Source organism: Acanthisitta chloris, unplaced genomic scaffold (genome assembly GCF_000695815.1).
Source record: "Acanthisitta chloris isolate BGI_N310 unplaced genomic scaffold, ASM69581v1 scaffold16051, whole genome shotgun sequence".
In the NCBI taxonomy this organism is placed as follows: domain Eukaryota; kingdom Metazoa; phylum Chordata; class Aves; order Passeriformes; family Acanthisittidae; genus Acanthisitta; species Acanthisitta chloris.
In genome coordinates this window covers 29,077-48,466 of record NW_008657784.1, presented here as the reverse complement: position 1 = coordinate 48,466, position 19,390 = coordinate 29,077, and the positions used below count along the sequence as shown (strand labels likewise).

The window sequence follows — 19,390 nt, the reverse complement described above, 5'->3', positions numbered from 1 at the left end:
ATTTGTTCATTAAGCTATTCCTCCTGGCTAGATCCTGCAAGTACCTATGAAAAAGTGACTTCTGGAATAACAGGTAATACAGAAGGAAAACTACCACCTGACAAATTTAGTTTGATCACCAGTCAAATCCTGCAGCTGATAATCCTCAGCTAGGGCTCCCACACTGCCATCTCTAACAATAACGACAAAGACATTTTTCCAACAATCCTCCTCAAATTACATTTCCTGGACAGAAGTTACTGTTGAGAATATTTCTAGCCAGGTTAAGAACTTGAATATTCATGTGCCAGTTAGAGAAGTCTGGGATGAAGGTACAGACGCTGAGGTTATAATGCATAAGATGGCACAGAATTGGTCTTATGCAGCAAGTACTAACAAACTTTACTTCAGCAACACTAGCTGAAGTTTCAAGTTAAAATTGTGTTATGAAACAGAAGAGATTCTCTAAAAAAACCACCACAAACACACATCACAGTAGCTTCCTGATAACACAGCAATGCATTTAAAATCCAGTACTCTTCAAACCTACCAATAAAATATTGGGTTAAGAGTCTATTAATAAAATATTGGAAAAGAGAACTGGTCAGCAGATTATTAGCTAGACCTCCTGAAAGACGTTCAACTTCTTCACAAAAGGTCATTGACAGAAAACAATGCTGAACAACAAAAGTTAGCCAAACAAAATACAAAACAGCAATTATGCTTCAACACTGTGAGTGATGGCCAGTGCATAAGTTATCTGCAAAACAGGTAAGCAATGATCATTGCAAAACATTTAGAACCGCAGGAAAAAAAAGTTAGTGGACAGTAGAAGAAAGTTACAGTGAAACCATACGAACACAATGAAAGAAGCATATCCATGCAGTACAGCTGGGGGGGTGGGGAGGAGCCAACATTCACACGGTTTAAACTGCTTCGGCTGCAGGAGAGACCCTTCTCAGTTCGGGCTTTGCCCCAAGGCAAGAAGAGCTGGCTGGCTCCTCTCACATACTATTGCTCATATGGGTGAACATTTTTTAGTCATGTAGCCCTTATGTGGCAAAATCAAATCCTTCTGGAGTTACTGGGAAAGGACAGGGAGAATATCCTAAAAGTTAGTTTAAATCTGATTACCACAACTTCTCTCTAGTCACACAGTCTCATAGTACAATTATGAAACTCTTTTGCTTAAAACAGTTAAGGAAACTCTGATCAGAACTCAAATAGCACTGCAGAGAAAAAGCAAACATTTTACTGATAAAAAAATCCTATGTAAATTAACATATAATCTAGTGATAGGGCGAGAGATGGTGCAGAATTCCTGACTGTGAAAAAACTCCACAATGTGGCAGGAGCCTGAAGTCAAAAAGCAACTCTGCAACAGGCTACAATCCTGAATTGCAAAAAACCTGACTATAATAAGGCAACTCTGAAAACTGCCACAGCAGCTGACAAGAGAGGGAAGTTACAGCCAAAGAATTTTTTGGGCCTCCTAGCAACATTCTTTGCTGTCATTAGACACCACAGGTGATGTTGCTAAAAGCTGGTGCCTGCGCCTGAACAAGTAGTGGCAAGAAGAAAGGGCGTGAAAATCCTTTTCCTGATTAGTCACGATTTGCCTGATGCACAACCATCAGGATAGAAAGAAACAGTGTGATGAGGACCACAGAAAACAGTTCATTTGACAACAGCAATAACATCATGTGTTGACTGCCTTTTAACAGGTAGTTCTTTTAATACTTGTTAGTATTTTCCCACATCAGCATGAAATGCCACATATATAGATACACAAACAAAAAGACAGTTATGTAATTCATAAATTGCATGCTATTTCTACAGAGAATTTATTATATTCATTAGGGACTTGAGATGAGATTCTTATCCTCTTTATTGAAAAAAAATCGATATAGCACACTCTTCAAACTTTGTTTTCTCACCTATTTTCACGAAAATTTTGGATAAAACTAAGAGTTTTAAATGTGATCTACTTAAAAAAAAAAAAGAGTAACTTCAATTAAGATCTGAGTGTTAGACCAGTTTCTGCCACTCATTTTTATTTATCAGGTAATTACACAACCACACTTGTTACCATGAGATCAGCTTTTCTAAATCTCTCCAATGCATTCAGAATACTTGGAACTGTGCTTATACAATGCTGGTATAGATACTTTATGACACTTCAAACATTCATTATTGGCATAATTTAATTAAGACTTAAATCCCCTGTACTTTTGCTGCATATTGGTTTGGTGGTTATTGAAACTCCATATTACAACAGCTACTGACAAATTTAATTATAACAATATAGATGGACAATTTCACTTTCTTCTCTACAAAGATATTCTTGGAACACTTCTAAGAAAAAAAGTTTCCTAAAACACATTATCAAAAAAATTTAGACTGCTCTTTTCTTGTAGCAGTTTAATCTTTATTTAAGATTCCTCTATGTCCAAAAATTTAAGTCCTAGCTACATGTTTGAATAGATGTAATGTTAATTATGATGAGGTCAAGAATATTGACATCTTCTGTAATTATCTTCTAGTATCCTGGACAGGGCCCTTCTGCTGCTTTATAACAGCAGGAAAGTATTCTCCTGAACTGATTGTGCCTGCCAAGTAAGCACTTGGCACACACATCAGTAGCTGTATGTAAGCTAGTCTTAATTTCCATAGGGATTCAGGTCTAAATTCAATGAATTTAGATTATATTTTTAAAAACAAAAATTTAGCAGTGAAGATCTTCCTCTTCTATTTTTGGTAATGAGCTACCATGAAAGAGTTTCCTAAGAAGTATAAAAAAATGGTCTTGCTATAAAAGCTGCTAACTTTATTTTAGAGGCTCAGTAGTTCAAATTGATGGAAGCCTTTGTTTATTTGTCATTTATCTGCTTTTAAATACTTACAGTGAAAAATACGGAAATCAATGTATGGATGAGAACCTCTTCTCTCTGTTTCAAATCCTGCCCGACTTCTTACTCGCACATCTCCTAGAAACAGGGTCAAGAGTGAAATAAAAGTGTGGAAGAGTGGCAGAGATAAAATGCAAATGAACACAGCCTGGAGGGGTAAAGATTCATGTACTTAATGGAGGAGAGTAATTCAAACAATAGGCCTACTTCAATGCTTTTTGTTTTAAAGGTGAAATTCAAAACAAAGTTTGAAGACTTGTTAAACATGCAATCACATGCTTTCTTGTCAAAATCTCTCCTGCCTAAGCATACGTTGCCAGAAGCATGTGATAAGCATTCAGATGAAATTAGGAACAGCTTGCTACACCAGTATGGTAAAAATGCACCTCAATATGACAGAAAACAAGAACATTTAAAGTTGACTTGTTCCTCAGTAACACACATAAAACGATAACATTTTGTAGAATACAAAAAGGATTCAACTTCTAGAAATGGTAGCTTTTAGCAAATAAGCTAGTTACAATATGGGTTTATATTACATAATAGAATACTTTCCCACTAGCATTTACTTACTTGTGCTCAGCTGTTTGAATATTACACAAGAGCCTATTAAAATACCAAAACTCAGTATTAAAATTTTATCAAACTACTTTGCACTGCAATTAGCTTCAACCTGAATCTTTTAGCATGCTAGTTGATTTCCACTTATGCATTTTACCAACTGAAAGCTGATCAGTGTTATGTCATTGGGTACTAGTATGTGTTAATGTAAGTAGTTCACCCGGATTAAAAGCTCTCAAAGTCCTTTTGCAATTACAAATTTGGACAAATCTTCGAGGATCAAATTCAATACTTTCCCTCCACAAATTCTAACAAAAAAAGTGAAACTCATGCTGTGCAAATGTTTCTAATCATGAAAATCCTTCAAGTATCATATTCTCCTCACCTCAAACATACGGACTTTAATATGAATCCAAACTAAGCATTTAACACAGGGAACTATGACTAGTTTATAAGAACAAAATAAAAATATAGCTATTTAATTTCCAGCAAGTCAGAGACAGCTTGAGAATGTTCTTTTCCTTTTATTCTTTTCCAACCTGCTAATCTGCAATGCTAAAACAAGCAGCTTGTCAGAAAACAGCTAAAGATACTGACTAAAACTTCAGTGATATGCTTTTAATACTTAACAGATCACTTTGTAGAGATGCATATCTATAAACACTGACACATCGCAATTCACATGAATGTTATCTCGTGAGGCATGCTGCAAGGACCACAAAAAGGTAAGTAGGCCCAGGGCTCCCCAAATCCTCACTCTAAAGTTTGCAAATCACTGAACACATCCAAAATACATGTGCCTTTCAGTTATTAGTCCTTCTGTTTTTTTGAAACTGAAAACCTAAACTGAGCTGCAAAGGCAAAGTAACCAAATTACTATCTGTAAATACTGTTTTTCAGACCACTGACAATATATTACTTATGAAGGCTTCAAGCATCCATCTGAGCAAAGTGCAAGAGACTTATCTTGTTCCAGGCAATACAGAGGCAGCAAATTGTAGAACTCTTCTGTTAGGCACAAGCAACTGATGAACTTTATTTACAAAATAAATTAATGAAAAGGAAAAAGAGAGGAAACTTTGGAAGAGAGAAGGCAAATGCATTAGTAGCTGTGTATGAAAACAACCGTTTACAGAGAGGAAAATTCAACTTTCATTACCTCTCGCTCATATTATCTGGGTAATCGGGCATAGCTACAGCTGTGTGAACGAGTTCACCAGCTGAATCAAAAGAAAAAAAAGGGGTTTTAGCTGAGCTAACTTTTTACAGAAAAGGTGATACAGCTTTTGTGAACTATATTTAGTTTGAGCTGGTTCTTAACATCCTGAATTTACAAACCACAAATGGAATCAGTGAACAGTGTCAGTCAGCACACAACTAGGTTTTGGCAAACAATTTACTTGTTCAAAGTGTCAAGAATAGGAAAAGTTCACAGAAAAACACCCGAAGACCAACATGGAATTCCACAAATAACAAAACACGCAGGTTTATCTGATAGATGATGTCCAGGAAATTTCTCTCTTGGTTCTTTTTTATTTACTAGTACTTTGTCTAACAGCATAGACAGAATAACAGCATCCCTGCTACCCTAGAAATGTCTGCAATGTTATGGATTTTCAGTAGGAAAACTAGAAAATTGCCTACAAGTGAAATGCAGAAGTACAACTAACTATACTGCTTTTATCCAGAATTATTAAAACACCTATTTAGAGGAATATTTGCCCAAAGAAGAATATGGCAAACAAATAAAGAGGTGACTGTAATAAGAGAAAGTTAAAATGAGGGTATTTACTCGCGTATATATGGAACAAGAAATTCTCAGCACAGAAAGCAAAATATTTTCATTAAATAGTTGCTACAATTATTTCTCCTTTATCACGGTAGAAGAGGGTGGAGGATTTTTTTAAGAATAAAGGTCTCAACAATGGATGAATATTTTTTAGGACACAATTGGATTTATTCTAGGAAAATATACTACTTCTACAGGGCTGGAATTTATTACAGTAAACAAAGGCAGCAGAGCTGTCTCCACTCTCATTGTACAGAACTACTGCAATTTTCAATTTCAGATAATAAATGTGCTGAAAAAAATCGATACAAATGGAATTTGATGATACCATCTGAAGTTCCTAAGTATATAGAAGCAGAACAAGGAATATCTTCGCACACTGAAGCTAATGTCTACTGCACATGTATAGTTAGTCCCAAAATATCCAGAAATACTGAGCTGTTGTTACACACCCACTGCTTGACTAACGCGACCTGCGAAGATTAACAGATCCCAATGAACTCACTTCATTGTGCTTTCACACAAGTTAAAATATTCACATCGATTTGCTTGGGAAATCCTGCAAAAGTCTTTCGTAACCCTGTGACTCTGAAATTTAGCAGACTTTAATTTTAAGGAAAAGACTTGTTTATCTTCATAGGGTAACTTCACAGAAAGGCACAAGATGTCTCAGATTTAAGATTACTTTTATCAAACAAAAGGACACTGTTATGCAGTTCCTTCAAACAGCAACAGAAGTCCAAGCTCAGAGTCAATCATTGCTATGGTAGCTGAAAGACAATTAAAATTCAATACCTAAACCAAAAGTTTTCATTTATTTAGACTTTTACAAATATATGAAAATGGTTATAAAATCTTTTTAAACCATCATATCACACAGTCTGCTTATAGGTAAATTTCCTTGGGGGTGGGGGAGGGCAGAGAAGTGGTAGCAAGCTGACAGTTTTGGTCTTACAGTGTCTCTTTAGCTAGTTTAGTCACTCTGGAAAGATTCCCCTGTTACCTCAGGGGAACACATTCAAGTCCAGCATCTTAATGACAATGGACTTCCAGGAACAATGTTCTCCCTCTTTGAGAGTTTCTGTGATTCCACAGAATCAAGAGAAAGATTTTAAAACTGTGAAGCCTTCCTTTCAAAACCTGATTTTCTGCACAAATATAAGAAATTATCTGATGGCCGAGTATTTAGATATTCTTTTTCCTAGAACAATTCTATGTGATCAGGATTGCTTGTATTTTTAAGACAGAGGTCACACAGACAGAAACTCAAATGAAGACTAAATAAATGGTGGGAGAAAGAATATAAGAGGGAGACTTGCAGCTGCAACTGAAAACTGAAAAGGAACCAGGGCTGTAACAGAACTTACCTTGAAAGAGATCGTTCAGTTCCTGCCCCTCTCTCAGATTCCTGCCTACATGGCAAGGACAGCACTGATACTTACGAGGCAGCTGAAATGCCACAGCTGACATCCCTGCGCGTTAGGGTTACACAGCACATACCTCCTGCTACCCTAACGCTCCAGTGCGGCACAATAACAATGCAGCAGCTGCTTTGGGAGCTGAGGCCTTCTGGAGCAGGGGCAGAAACCTCAGAGATCACGGAGGACAGCTGGGAGCAGAAACTACAACAGCCACCTCAAGGTAAAGCACCCAAGTCAAAGCCATGGAGTTGTGAAGAGCAGGGTTTCCAGACAGAATTACTAGCTTCACAGATTAAAGTTCCTATTAAATTTGTTGGAGAAACAGATGACAGGTCAGCAGAATAAGCCAGAATTAAAGAAAACTGAGTACAACATAGGAACCGCTGCCAAAGAAGAGTGTGCCCTTGTGTTACACAGCTTTCCTCCAATGTTTTCTATTTGAAGCGATCAAGACACCTCAAGGAGGGTAAAATGCTCCAGTTTCAGTTGAGAGGTACATGCTCACCAATCCAAGCAGTCAGTGCCCCATAGTTTCTACCCCATGCACAGCAGCAATATTTTCAGGCAATATAAAACAACAAGAAAAGGAGACCAGAAAAGCAAATAGGAAAGTAACAAGAAATATCAAGATTATACAGATGCACTTACAAGGTATTTTGAGAATTCCTCACACTGCTGAGAAAATTAGCTGAGGTGATGCAGATGTATTAGCCCTTCCAAGGTCTTAAAAGAAAAATTCTACAATGCTGCATCTGTATCTATATTTTTAAATAGTAAATAAGCCACTTGGGAGTGGCTTAGTGTGTATTTTGGGACTGGGGTATGACGGATGAGTCATTACAGTCAGCGCTGTTTGTTTATATCGATACACTGATGAAGACAGTTTGGAGCGAGTTGTTTATTTTGTGTACCCCTAAAATTTGATCTTTTAAACTGAACCTAGAAACACTGCCACATCACAGGAATTCCTATTTACCCTGTGTACATGGATTTTTATAGGAATCCCATTGCAACAGGCTCAAAACATTAAATGAAGCAACTCTACTGCTAGCACAACTAACCAGAGGCAGAGGGATATATCCTAGATACCCTTAGGTTTATATAGTTGGCCTGCTAAAATAAACACCTTATCGAGGTACAATTTATTAGTACATATAATCTGTATGGAATAGTAACCAACCAAGTAAAAGGCAAAACCTCTTCTGACAGTGTCTAACTTCCCATTAAGTTATGGCTGAGGATTCCTGACAGTTTGCTCTGCTAAAGGGCACTAAGATAAGTAAAACAAAGCCAAAACCCTCACAATACTGTAGGAAATGCAATACTTCACATTTCTTGAAAAAAAATTAATGGAATATAGTAACTCTTTAAATCTACGCTCATATGAATGTTTCTACATACTGATGCATCCAACTGTTCAGCTTTCAGGCTGGTCTTTTTTACAGGCCATTTACAAGTACAAAAGTAATAAATATGTAAATAGTTGCTAATTTGTAGAGTATTGTGTAAGTAACATTTGGGAAAAACAAGTGATCACTAATAGGTGAGAAAATAATACAAATTTATCACACTGATTCAAACATTCAGTGAGCAAGTTTTTGTTTGCCTGTTGGTCCCCTCCTCCCCCCATCCACCTCCCAGAGTCAATCCTTTAAAAGACTTGCTGCTTCTGAATAGCAGAACGGCACAAATGAGCTACGCTAGCAAGCAAGGGTCGTGCTACTCCTAACAAGCACTAATCACACATTGAAATAACTAATTCCAATGAGAGAACAAGTGAAAAATTTAATTTACTTAACATCATGTTCTGAACATTTTCCAGTCCTACCTATGAGAATAGTGAAAGATTTTCAGGACAAAAGAGATTTTTACCTCCGTTCAGGTGTGTATACCAAGAACTATGGGAAGCCATGCTTTGCTTCCCTCTAGAATTATTTGAGAATTATCACAAATCCTTCTGCAGAAATGATGGACCTAACTACTTCATTTTCACTTTTGAAAACAAACCAAACCTATTTCCTGAACAACAAAAACCCAGCAACTTTTCCAATAAACATTTAGAAGCAGCATCTTCTGTCCTAACAAATCTCCAAAGTAACTAAACTTTGATCAAAAATCCTTCAGCAGACACTCAGTGCTATAGTATCAACAACTTCACAAATATAAAAAAAATAAAATCAAACTACTTGAAAACCAAAACTGTGCAGATGCCAAGTCAAAACTGGATTTATATGTACATACTCACACATATGCCTACATATGTAGGTTAAGACTATAAATTCATATACACACATGTGTACACATGGATATAGCTTAAAACTTTAAATTCATAGACAATGCAGTTATGCATTTCTGGGGACTGTAACATGTACAATATACAACTAAACTGAAAAGACTGAGGGCATAAAAAGACATGTTTTGGCTGATTTAGTTGGAGACGGTTAAGAATTTGTAATCACGAGCTGTTGACATTCACTGAGCCGTGCGAGACATCACGCAAGCATTCATAGTCCATTTCAACACAGAATCATAGCTCAAGATCGCTTAAATTAAGTGGCATCATCTTGCAGTGAAGCAGACTTTGAGCATATACACAGTCCCCATACCATCTGCACCACCAGCAGCTTCCAGAAGAGGTGCGGGAAGTACGAATCTGACAGCCAGATCTCCAAAAACTTTGCATCTTTCTCCTCTCAACAACTGACCTCAACTTCTGTGCACACACTATCACAGAGGGTCTCCACTGGATGCCTGTCCCTCCCAATACTGTTCTTTCATTTAATTTTGCCTTTATCCTTTATCTAACTGCTACTCTGGAAACACTCTCCAGTAAGCTGACTGAACTACTGGCCCTGTCATGCATCCTTTCCCTTCTCAGGTCACCTTCAGGGATTAATGAGAAAAATATTGTTCAAAACAATAGCATTATTTTAAGAACACCCTGAGCATTTCAATAGCCTCAGTATTAAAGTTTCTTTAACTGTGTGGGAACTCACACACAAATGTTCTCTAAGCTACAACTTTAACCAGAAGGATACCACGCAGAGGTGGTAAACTCTATCACAGAAATAAAGATCCATCATGAGACACTTAGAAAGCTCAACTTCTATTAAACACACTAGGTTAATTATAAGAGCTTCTCTTTTCCTTTTAATATAGGAGTAAAATATCCAACTCCATGGTTAACTCAGGGAAAAAAGGCAAACGAGCAAAAAACCCAAGTCAACACAAAAGAACCCAAACTCTTCAAAAGAATCTAACCAAAATCAAAGAGAATGATAAGCTTATGAATTCAACACAGACATAAAAAAGTTATTTAAATCAATCATAAATGTTAGAACTTTGTAATATAGAAACTGGTATGCTTACCTAGCATACGAATGTACAACGCAGTCTGATCAGAGCTGTCATAGGAAATTGCTCCACGTCTCTGCAAAACAAAACAAAAAATAAAGGGTATTTTACGTAAGTTAGAAATAAAGAATTTTTAAACTGAAATGAAAATAAAGTATTAATTGACTATTTCCAATTTAACTCAAAGTTAATAAGCTTAGCAACTTTCATGCAAAATGCATCTTTCAAATATATATATATCTACTGAATTTGTTCTAAGAGGGTCAAAGGAAGGACAAGAATTGGTATTGAAAAGATTACAGAGCATGGAAAAAACCAAATTGTACATTTCTTTCCAGATGTTCCTCAACCATCCCTCACAAAAAAGATGCAGAACAAGATTACACAGACACAAAAAAGTGCTTCTCATAGCCTTCTAGAATGTCAGACTTAAAACAAATACTTGTAGTTCCTGGTTTATATATTTACTTTTACCTATGGGGTATTCCACATTGCAAAGGTAAAAGGAGGTTTAAAAGAAGTAAAAGAGCTCAAAAGACACCATTACTGCAGTCCTAGGCTGCCACATTCTACTTTCATTCTACCCAGTACTTTCTCTAGGTAAATCAAAGGTACCACTGAAGCAAGAAATAATACATAAAGGTATTTCAGAGAAAACAGGCAAGAAGTAGTTCACAGCTGATGATACAAGTCTAAAAGAGTCATCAGGTGATCCACGCACAACACTGAGATAGTCCCATACAGGCTGTATTTCTCACCTACCCAAGATACCTATGTTTCACTTTGTAATTCCACAAGGTGGTGAACCACTCCTCTAACAGCTAAAAACTGGAGGAATGTTCTCATTCTACAAAACACTGACACTAGTCTTCAGACCTTTGCTCAACCTAACACCCAGCCTCACATCTTGCCCTTACTATATTTTGACCATCTTCTGCCACTTCCTAGGGCCTTCATTAATGTTAATTTCCTGACCCTGTAATTAGAGGATCACCTTCCCAATCAGACCTCCATTCTGACAGTTCAGAACATTTGTTCTTTAAAGAAATAGATATATTATGTCAAATACCCACTAACATTTTCAAACTTTTTCATATAACCTACCTTTAAGTTTCAGCAAATCCCAGCTGGAATGTATTTTCAGTAGCTTGGAACATTTCATATCACTGACTAGGCACAATCACTGATGTAATTTAGTGCTAACTTGCAATTTGCACCTGTCTATCACAGATTTCTGGACATGTCCAGTACAGTTCTGTAATCTAATACAGGAGAAAGCTAAGCACACAAGCAGTAGAAGACCCATGTCCAACTGGAGCATTTGTCTCCATGAAGAAATGCAAAAATTTACTGAAAAATAAATCCTTTTGATATGTTGATTCTAAAATATTATTTGCATTCTAAAATCTAAAATATTATCTGATAGATAAAGTCGTATAAAGTAGTATGTCCATGTATGATATCAAACACAAAGCACATTTTAAAAAACATAAAGCAGTTGCTTATACAAACAAGTGATTTTGTTCTGCAAGGACTCTGAAAGACCTTGTAGGAATCTCTGAACCATCAAATCCTTTTAAAATTACCTTTCAAGGTTTGGTTTCCTAAGGAAAAAGTGAGACAATTTATTGTGTAAACTTCACTACCAATACTTCACAAATAGCAGGACAATTTCAGCTAATTTTGCTAAAATGGTCGAGGTCCTGATGATACTTTTCATTAAAATTTGTTAAGTAAAATAGGTAAGAGGAAAACACTTATTAGCAAGTTCCACCAACAGACAGCGAAAGGGTGGGTGATGAGTGGTCAGACCTCTTAACTTTGGACCAGGCAAGTAAGTGAGGTACAGATAAGTAGGAACACTGTGGTGGGCAGTCAAGAGACTAAGGATGGAGCAAATGGTAAGGAGGTTTTCTAGCAACTTGTGATAGGCAGGTAAATTAAATAATATGATCATCCAGACATGGGTTGTTTTGTGTCAGCTTACACTGCAAACAGGTAACAGATGACCTACCACAGGTTGTGGTGTATCACCTGTTTTCTCACTTCAAATAATACTGTTCAGTGTTATTTGTTATCCTACTCCCTAAAGTACTCTAGAAAAATGCAAGGAAAAAGCAAAAGAAGAGAAGTAATTTAATCTACTCTGTCTGTGGTTCTTTTAAGATATACTGCCCAGATTCCATTATTTAAATCCAGCAAAAACAGACCAGATTTAATGCACCAGCTTCTACTGAGATGTGAAGTAACACATGTAGCAAATTTGTAAATAGAAAGGCAAATGTGTCTTCAAGAACTAAAGTTACTGTAAGGCACTCAACAGTTCAAACCAAGATTTTTTTCCCCACTGATGATCAAAAATGCCATCTTCCTCATTGCTAATCCAAGGCCCACTCTCTGTATCCTACACCAAGACTATACTTATCCTAAAAATGCACCTTGCTTACACAGTTCAGATGACCATAGCGTACACTGTATCATCCTACAGAAACCTGGGCTAAAATCTTCATGGACTAAAGATTGACTTCCGGCACTTTGAAATATCATGTTATCGTTAATATTTTTAACTCATTTAGCATAAAATTTTATTCCTAAATCTCTGCCATCTCTTTGGTCTACCTGAAGCTTTGTACCTGTTAATAACGATGTTGAGCCTCTGCACAAATCCCAAACAAAAAAGCACCATTCCAACAAGCAGATAAAATTATAGTGCTCAAAGTTAAGACAATCCTAATGTGTTTAGGCAGGTTCCCTTTTAAAGCACACAAACAACTTGGTGGGAATGTCTGCTGGACTTGAAATGATTCAACAAATTCCACAAATGATTAGGTGAAGTTCTCAACTGCTGTTCCTTTCACAGCCATCTGAACTGGGTGGGCTATTTTGCTTCAGTGGTCAAGATGGATGTCAGAAAAATGACTGGAAGGATTGTTTATCCTGGACTTCCACTTTGAAAACCTCACTTTAAAGTTCAGTTTCATATTAGAGCATTATTTATTCTTTCAGAAGGGCAATACAGTAAAAAAGCTTTCATTTCTCCCCTCTTCTGTGACATATTTGTGGAAACTAAATGGAAGAAGTTCAAACAAAAGTGGAAGATCCATTAATCCTTAACAACAAGAATGATACAAGGACTGCAAAAATAGGCAATGGGAGCACCTACCCGAACTCAGATTTGAGTCAGATCTTTCTCAACATCTTTTCACAGAGTATAGGAAATTATTAAAGGCCATGCAATGGGATCAACATGCCAAAATAGCACAGAGATACATCTTCAAAGGGAAACCGCTTCAGTGATGCTAGGGAGTACAGCATAGCCATACAACACTTGGAAACAGAGCACCTGCTGCTGTTTGTGTCAAACAGAAATGTTTCCATTCATGTATCAGTTTTATCACACAGACTTCCCAATATCTTTCAGAGCAGAGCACCAGCATTGCTGCCAGGCACATCATTTTGGCAAGTGCCAGCTAGCCAAGCTTTAGGCCTGTCACACAAAACAACTGCTGGTCTCATTCTAGTAGAGCTGTTGGCCTTCAAAATTCAGTACCTCCCATCAGAAAGAATCATCTGTGTTTTTTGATGGGAGTACACGACCCTCATTCTGCAATTCAGCTCTTTACTCCTAAGCTGGAAAAGAAAAGACAGAGGACAGACAGCAATGCAGCCAGGCAGGTATTTTTACCTACTTGGCTTTTCCAAGTTCTTTGCCTCACTATGAGAGAATTGGTCTCAACTGCTCTATCTGAAAATGAGTTTGGAAAAACTGCTACATCCTTGCAACTGCAATTTACTGGTTATGCTGCCTCAAATATGCACACTTGGAAAATATTTAAGATCATAAGACAGTTTATCAACTAGGAAGTCTTTGGAATGACAAACTAATTAGATCCTATTTCTCCAACTATTACTGGATTTCAAAAGCAAGACTGTAATATATCCTAATTCTTAGCCACAAGGCACCACCAAGTTTTTACTCACTAAACACTGAACTATGTTCTTTTAAAGCATTTAAACTGCCACTAAATTCAGGTAGGACACTGCGAGATGATCCCAGTACTGCTATTTAAACATTTCACTGCAGTTCAAAGCAGTACTTGAAACTTTTATGACAAGCTTATCAAATCAGGGATAAGGAAATGTGGTTAAATTTCAGGAAGGCAATATTAATCAGCAATAAGAAACACAGACTCCCTTCTAATATCTGAATGTGATATTTTCTTCCATATAAAGCTATCTCACATGATCATCTCCCACAACAGAAGGCAATCATCTTTAAACTTAGCTACAGCTTGAATGACAGTTACCAACATTAGTGATACATACATCTGTAACAAGCACCTGTAATGTGTTTTCTCTTGTATATCTTAGATGTGTATCATGTGGCATCATAAGACTTACCCAATGCTTTAATCAACATTAAAAAAATGAATCTAAATTTAACAAAAATATACAAAAGCTTGACAACTGATCAGAAAGTCTAGTCAAAAAAAAGCATAAGTGATTGACTTAAGTGAGGACAGAAATACACAGGGCTACTACCTTTAGAAATTGAATCAGAATAGCAGGAAGGCTCAAAGGCAACAGCATAATAGTGTATTTGAATGAATACAAAAATATTAACTCTTTAAAAGAAACAGCTATTAGTACATGCAAAAATATAACCATAAACAGCAAAGGTTTTTATGCCTAACTGTATTATATAAACTACCTGGAATTCCTCCCCCCCCCACCCCCTTTAAAAGAATCGTTGACCAAACTGGATTAGACATAATCCCTAAACAGGCTTTTTATGTCAAGTTCCAGAAAACCAGCAGTCCACCACTATACCAGTAAAATGTGGACGGTGTACCAGGCTAGCACCACTGGCTGTAAAACACTGGCATTTAGAATCTGCCTTCAGTCACAGGTGAACATCCACTCAGTATCCTGGTCTATTTCTTGATGTGACACAAGTTGCCACAAGTGCTGCCAACTAAGCCTGACCAGTTTTGCTTTTAGTAAATATAGAAACCCGTTATTGGCAATGACTGAAGAATACAGGCATGGAGGCCTGGCAAGGTTTGTTTTCACAAGCTTCTTCAAATTCAAGCTTCTTCAGATTCTCCTGTAAATTGTACAAAAGTTTTAGAAGTGTGTCTCAAAAAACCCCAAAACTATATATAAATGTATGAGCTCTGATTATCTCCCCCCCTCCCAAGTTTCCCTCTCCACTGATTCTGGCTCTCCTTCACAATCCTAAACTTAAATTTATCCCTCCTTTTGGAATTAATTGCAGATTGGGCAGTGAGCTATGCTGAGAATAACCTGGTCTCATCTCCAGGCACCGATCTCGCTTATGTTTACTAGCACAATATCCATTATGGAGACACTCACGTTCTTTAGAATGAGAGTAGGAACTCCTAATCCTGCCTAACATTAGCACACATTTTTCAGAACACAGACATCAAGTGGAAAGGCTACAAAGTAAGAGAAGTAGTCGATATTTCACACGGGCAAAACTCTGAAATCAACAACACAAAAAGGATATCCTGTCCAGGAAGCAAAATACACTAATTTGTATTATTCCCACTGTGTTTCCAGTTGTTTTTCCTTATTTTCACAAAGCCTTTAAAGCGCTCTAAGCCCGGGGATCTGCGAGTAACAGAGGCAAGCAACCCCCTGCCATTCAGAAGCCATTTCAGATCCTTTCCCAGTCTCCTTACTGGCACTGCTACAAACACTCTTCCCACTTCAAGGCAGGCAAAAGTCAAGACCTACAAAATCATGCATGAACACTTAGGAAACACAATCTTACATCTGTTTCCAAAACAGATTAGAATTAAAAAAAGAAAAATAAGTACTGGTGGAGTTCTTAATTACTTCTTTTCTCTCGGGCTACTTATAAACACAGTCAGTCAAAACAGAGTAATAAAAGGGCCCTACCTTAGCAGTAATCCATTTGATAAGGATCAGAGCTAAGCACCAGATCAATGCAATTCCCATTGGGTCACCCCGCAGCATACTCCGCCCGGACGAGCCGCAGCTGTCAGCTGTCAGCGGCACCGCCCGCACCAGACCCCGCACAACGCAATGGAAAGCACAAGCGGCTGCAGCTAGCGCTCTGCACGCGGCACAGCACGCCCGGACACAGCACCGGACCCCAGCGCTCAAACCACCTCAGCTAATTCAGGGTACTGCCTTGCCTTCAAACGCTAGGAAGAGCCTGTTTCCAGCAGATTCCACCACAGATGATATTCAGGAGTTCCTTTTATCTCTGCCACCTGGAGAACTGCTACGAACTGAACTTCAAAACGTATTTCAAAATCGCTTTTATAGCAACTTACTATAAATAAAGCTCATGAAAGAAAGTCAGTGCACTGACTACATGTGGTCGTTCAAACCAGTTGTCATGCTCTAATCTCTTCTTTTGTCTAAATACCAGGCCATCCTTCATACTATCTTTCTTCCCACTCACACTCGTGTCTGAACTGGCATGTGGCTTTGGTTTATTGCTCCAAGGGCTGAACTTGCCAACAGTCCCTCTCACATCCCCCCAGCACTTCCCAACGCTGGAAAGCAAACTGACTTCCTCTAAGAGCACTGATTATGCACTCAAGTGGTTCTACACACGTGGTGCAGCTTTGAGATTCATTTTAATTTTTGTCATTTTAAGCTGACAAAAATGTTTCATTTCAGAAATACAGAGAAATCTCAAATAGCTTGGAAAAAAAGCAGCTACAGAGGGGAAGAAAAGGAACAGTGTGGGCTATTGAGTTTAAAAAGATGAAGTTGAATAACTGAAAGGCAAATTATACAACAATTATGTTCTTCCTATAATTATTTTTTTTATTGTAAGAAGATCATATTGCAAAATTCCAATATGTGCACAAAAATACAAATGTTACTACAGATCAGCAAAGGAATAACTTTAGCACTGAGAAATTAATTTTCTCCCATCCACAGGAAAAAAGGGACACATGCCATATTGGACATTCAATGAACGAAGGGGGCTTGGTAACTGGGATAGGGCTCTTTGATATTTTATAATATAATTCCCAATATTTATGCTGTCTTTTAAAATATAATCATGATCTCTGCACCAGGTGTGAACTCTTACAGCACCATTACATTCCAAACATGTATCTTCTGCTCTGTCCCCACCTCATGCCCCTGAAAACCAGTCAGATCAAAACCATAGGCAGGAACATTCAGAATGGACCTTTTGGTACCTCACTTAATGAATGCAGCACTGCTCTAAAGGTCTGTCAAGTTCCACCTAAAACACAAACTGTCACAGACACAGATTTAAAAACATTACCACCTCCAATCAGTTGACAAGGTTAAAACACCCTGACAATTAGTCCCTACTAGTCCGGTGTTACTTTAAAAAAACCCAACAAGCCCACAATAAATGGCATTAGGCTGTACTATCAATTTGGCACAACCAGAGCAGATCAAAACAGCTGCAGCTGAAGTCTTTATACCTATACTATATGAAGCCCAAGAGTTTTTGAGGGGCATTTTTTGCAGGCCACATTTACTCAAACTTCCTGAACCAGACCCTACTACCACAGGAGGATCAAAGCTGCCACAAAATGACCCAATACCTGGTCAAACCTCTAGACTCCAGTGAGGATTAGAGTACAACTGGTACATGAAAGGAATGGAATGACTTAGTTTCTTTTGGAAAAAGCCTGATTATTACATACCCAAACCACTCTGCAAAACAAACAAATGGGCATGATAAACAGGGACAATGAGGTGATTTGCTTCAAGACTGAACTCTCCTCCAAATAAAACCCTAACATAAATAGCCTTATACACTTTGAAAGGTCAAGCATTTCTCTCTGTCACCACTATTTTCAATCCCTGATAAGTCTTCTGTTTACCTGTCTCAAAATACATGAGGATGTTCTTGGAGTGTGTGGATGGTCTTATCCCAGAGCCATGGTGCAAGCCTTCCTTCTACCAATTTTGGAAGCACAACATTATCTTAGGAAACACAGCTATACAAAGTAATCACCCTTTTCTCTTCAGTCTCCTACAAGTAAGTGGTTTAATTAAGTAGCCTCCTCTTACTGAAAGTTTCCTTAAAGCTATTGTATCATGCATAAGTTTAATAACAGAACACAGAAATAAAAATAGCTGGCCATCTGTTAAGCACCACTATGGCATTATTTGTTTTAATTATGGTTTGGAAATGTAAAAACTATTTTGGAAATAGGATTCTGAATCTGGAAACAAAGTAAGATCAGAAAGTGCAGTGGTTTGTATGAGAAGTATAAAAAATCAACACAGAAGCTAAAGTGCTTCTTTTGGGCAAAGTATTCTTTGAATAATCCCATTAACTGTTCCAAGGTGAGGGTGAAAGAAATTATGTTTACAAATATGTACAAGAAATTATTCAATGTCATTAGTAAGTATAGTAAACCTTCAGGTAGAAGACTACATAAAAATAAGATAGTACTAAACTCCCCTCTGTGTTAATATACTACCTGTTATACTACCTCAGTTCTGGGAGTGCAATCAGGGACCCTTGAGCTATGGACATCACCATCAGTCTCAGCTTCATCTTGAAATGAAGAAGCACACCAGAAAGAACAGCTATCATACCTTGCATTTTTTGTCTTTTAAAAATCATGGAAGTTCCCAAGGTTGTTTCATTTGCATTCCTCTTTTTCTTCCCTGCTTTTTAGCAGACTCTTTTTCAGTTTTTCTAAAATCCATTTTCTCAATGCCTGCAGAGTTACCACATTTGATAAGGCAAGATTTACAGTGCTTAACATTCAAATACAGCATACAGTCATTATCTAGTTACTGTGTCCTTACCATCAGCCCAAATGTACAAGTGCAGTTGCTGTCTCTTACTATTTCTAAACAAAGATACACAAATATCCCAATGGCTTCAATGTAAACTTAATGACATGCAGCATTCTAGATGCATCTAAGGAGTTGAAGGCATGTTTTACTATAATGTCTGCATTTGCTGAGCAAAGCTTTCTATGCAATTCCTTGTAAGACAAGCATTCCTTTACAATACAGCAGAAAGCACTTGGGGTCTTGCAACAGTTGCTAGAAAGATTCCACTAGGAATTTTCTAAAGATACCAGTCTGCTTTCATTGTTAAACTGGCATCACATGGGACCAGATCCCACTGATTCAAAGTAGCTCCCCATTAATATGCCATGGTTTATTTGCAAGGATCCAATTATTTCCATATACACTCCTGGAGATCTGCAAGGCTCCACATGGAAATCCGTTATTTCCTATTATGTATTCTGTTACCTGAAGTACCACACACAGGATTCCAGTTTTACTTGCATATTTCTAAATGCCAATCTGTTCCAATCCTTTTCTTTTCCTTTTTTATTTTACTGGAGTTCATCAGCCCTGAA

At 37.5% G+C, this 19,390-nt stretch overlaps 1 protein-coding gene across 1 annotated transcript in view; it reads right to left on the bottom strand.

Moving 5' to 3' along the window:
* The window catches only part of LOC103811869 (high affinity cAMP-specific 3',5'-cyclic phosphodiesterase 7A), a gene marked incomplete at its 3' end in the record, with an annotated part of 32,990 nt that extends 16,992 nt beyond the window's left edge, over positions 1 to 15,998 (bottom strand). The window contains exons 1-3 of the mRNA XM_009084868.1: positions 15,939 to 15,998; positions 10,029 to 10,089; positions 2,883 to 2,966 (exon numbers count right to left, since the gene is read on the bottom strand). Of these exons, the coding sequence (XP_009083116.1) occupies positions 2,883 to 2,966; positions 10,029 to 10,089; positions 15,939 to 15,998 (205 nt within the window). The remainder of the gene's footprint in view (positions 1 to 2,882; positions 2,967 to 10,028; positions 10,090 to 15,938) is intronic.
* Between the last annotated feature and the right edge of the window lie 3,392 nt (positions 15,999 to 19,390).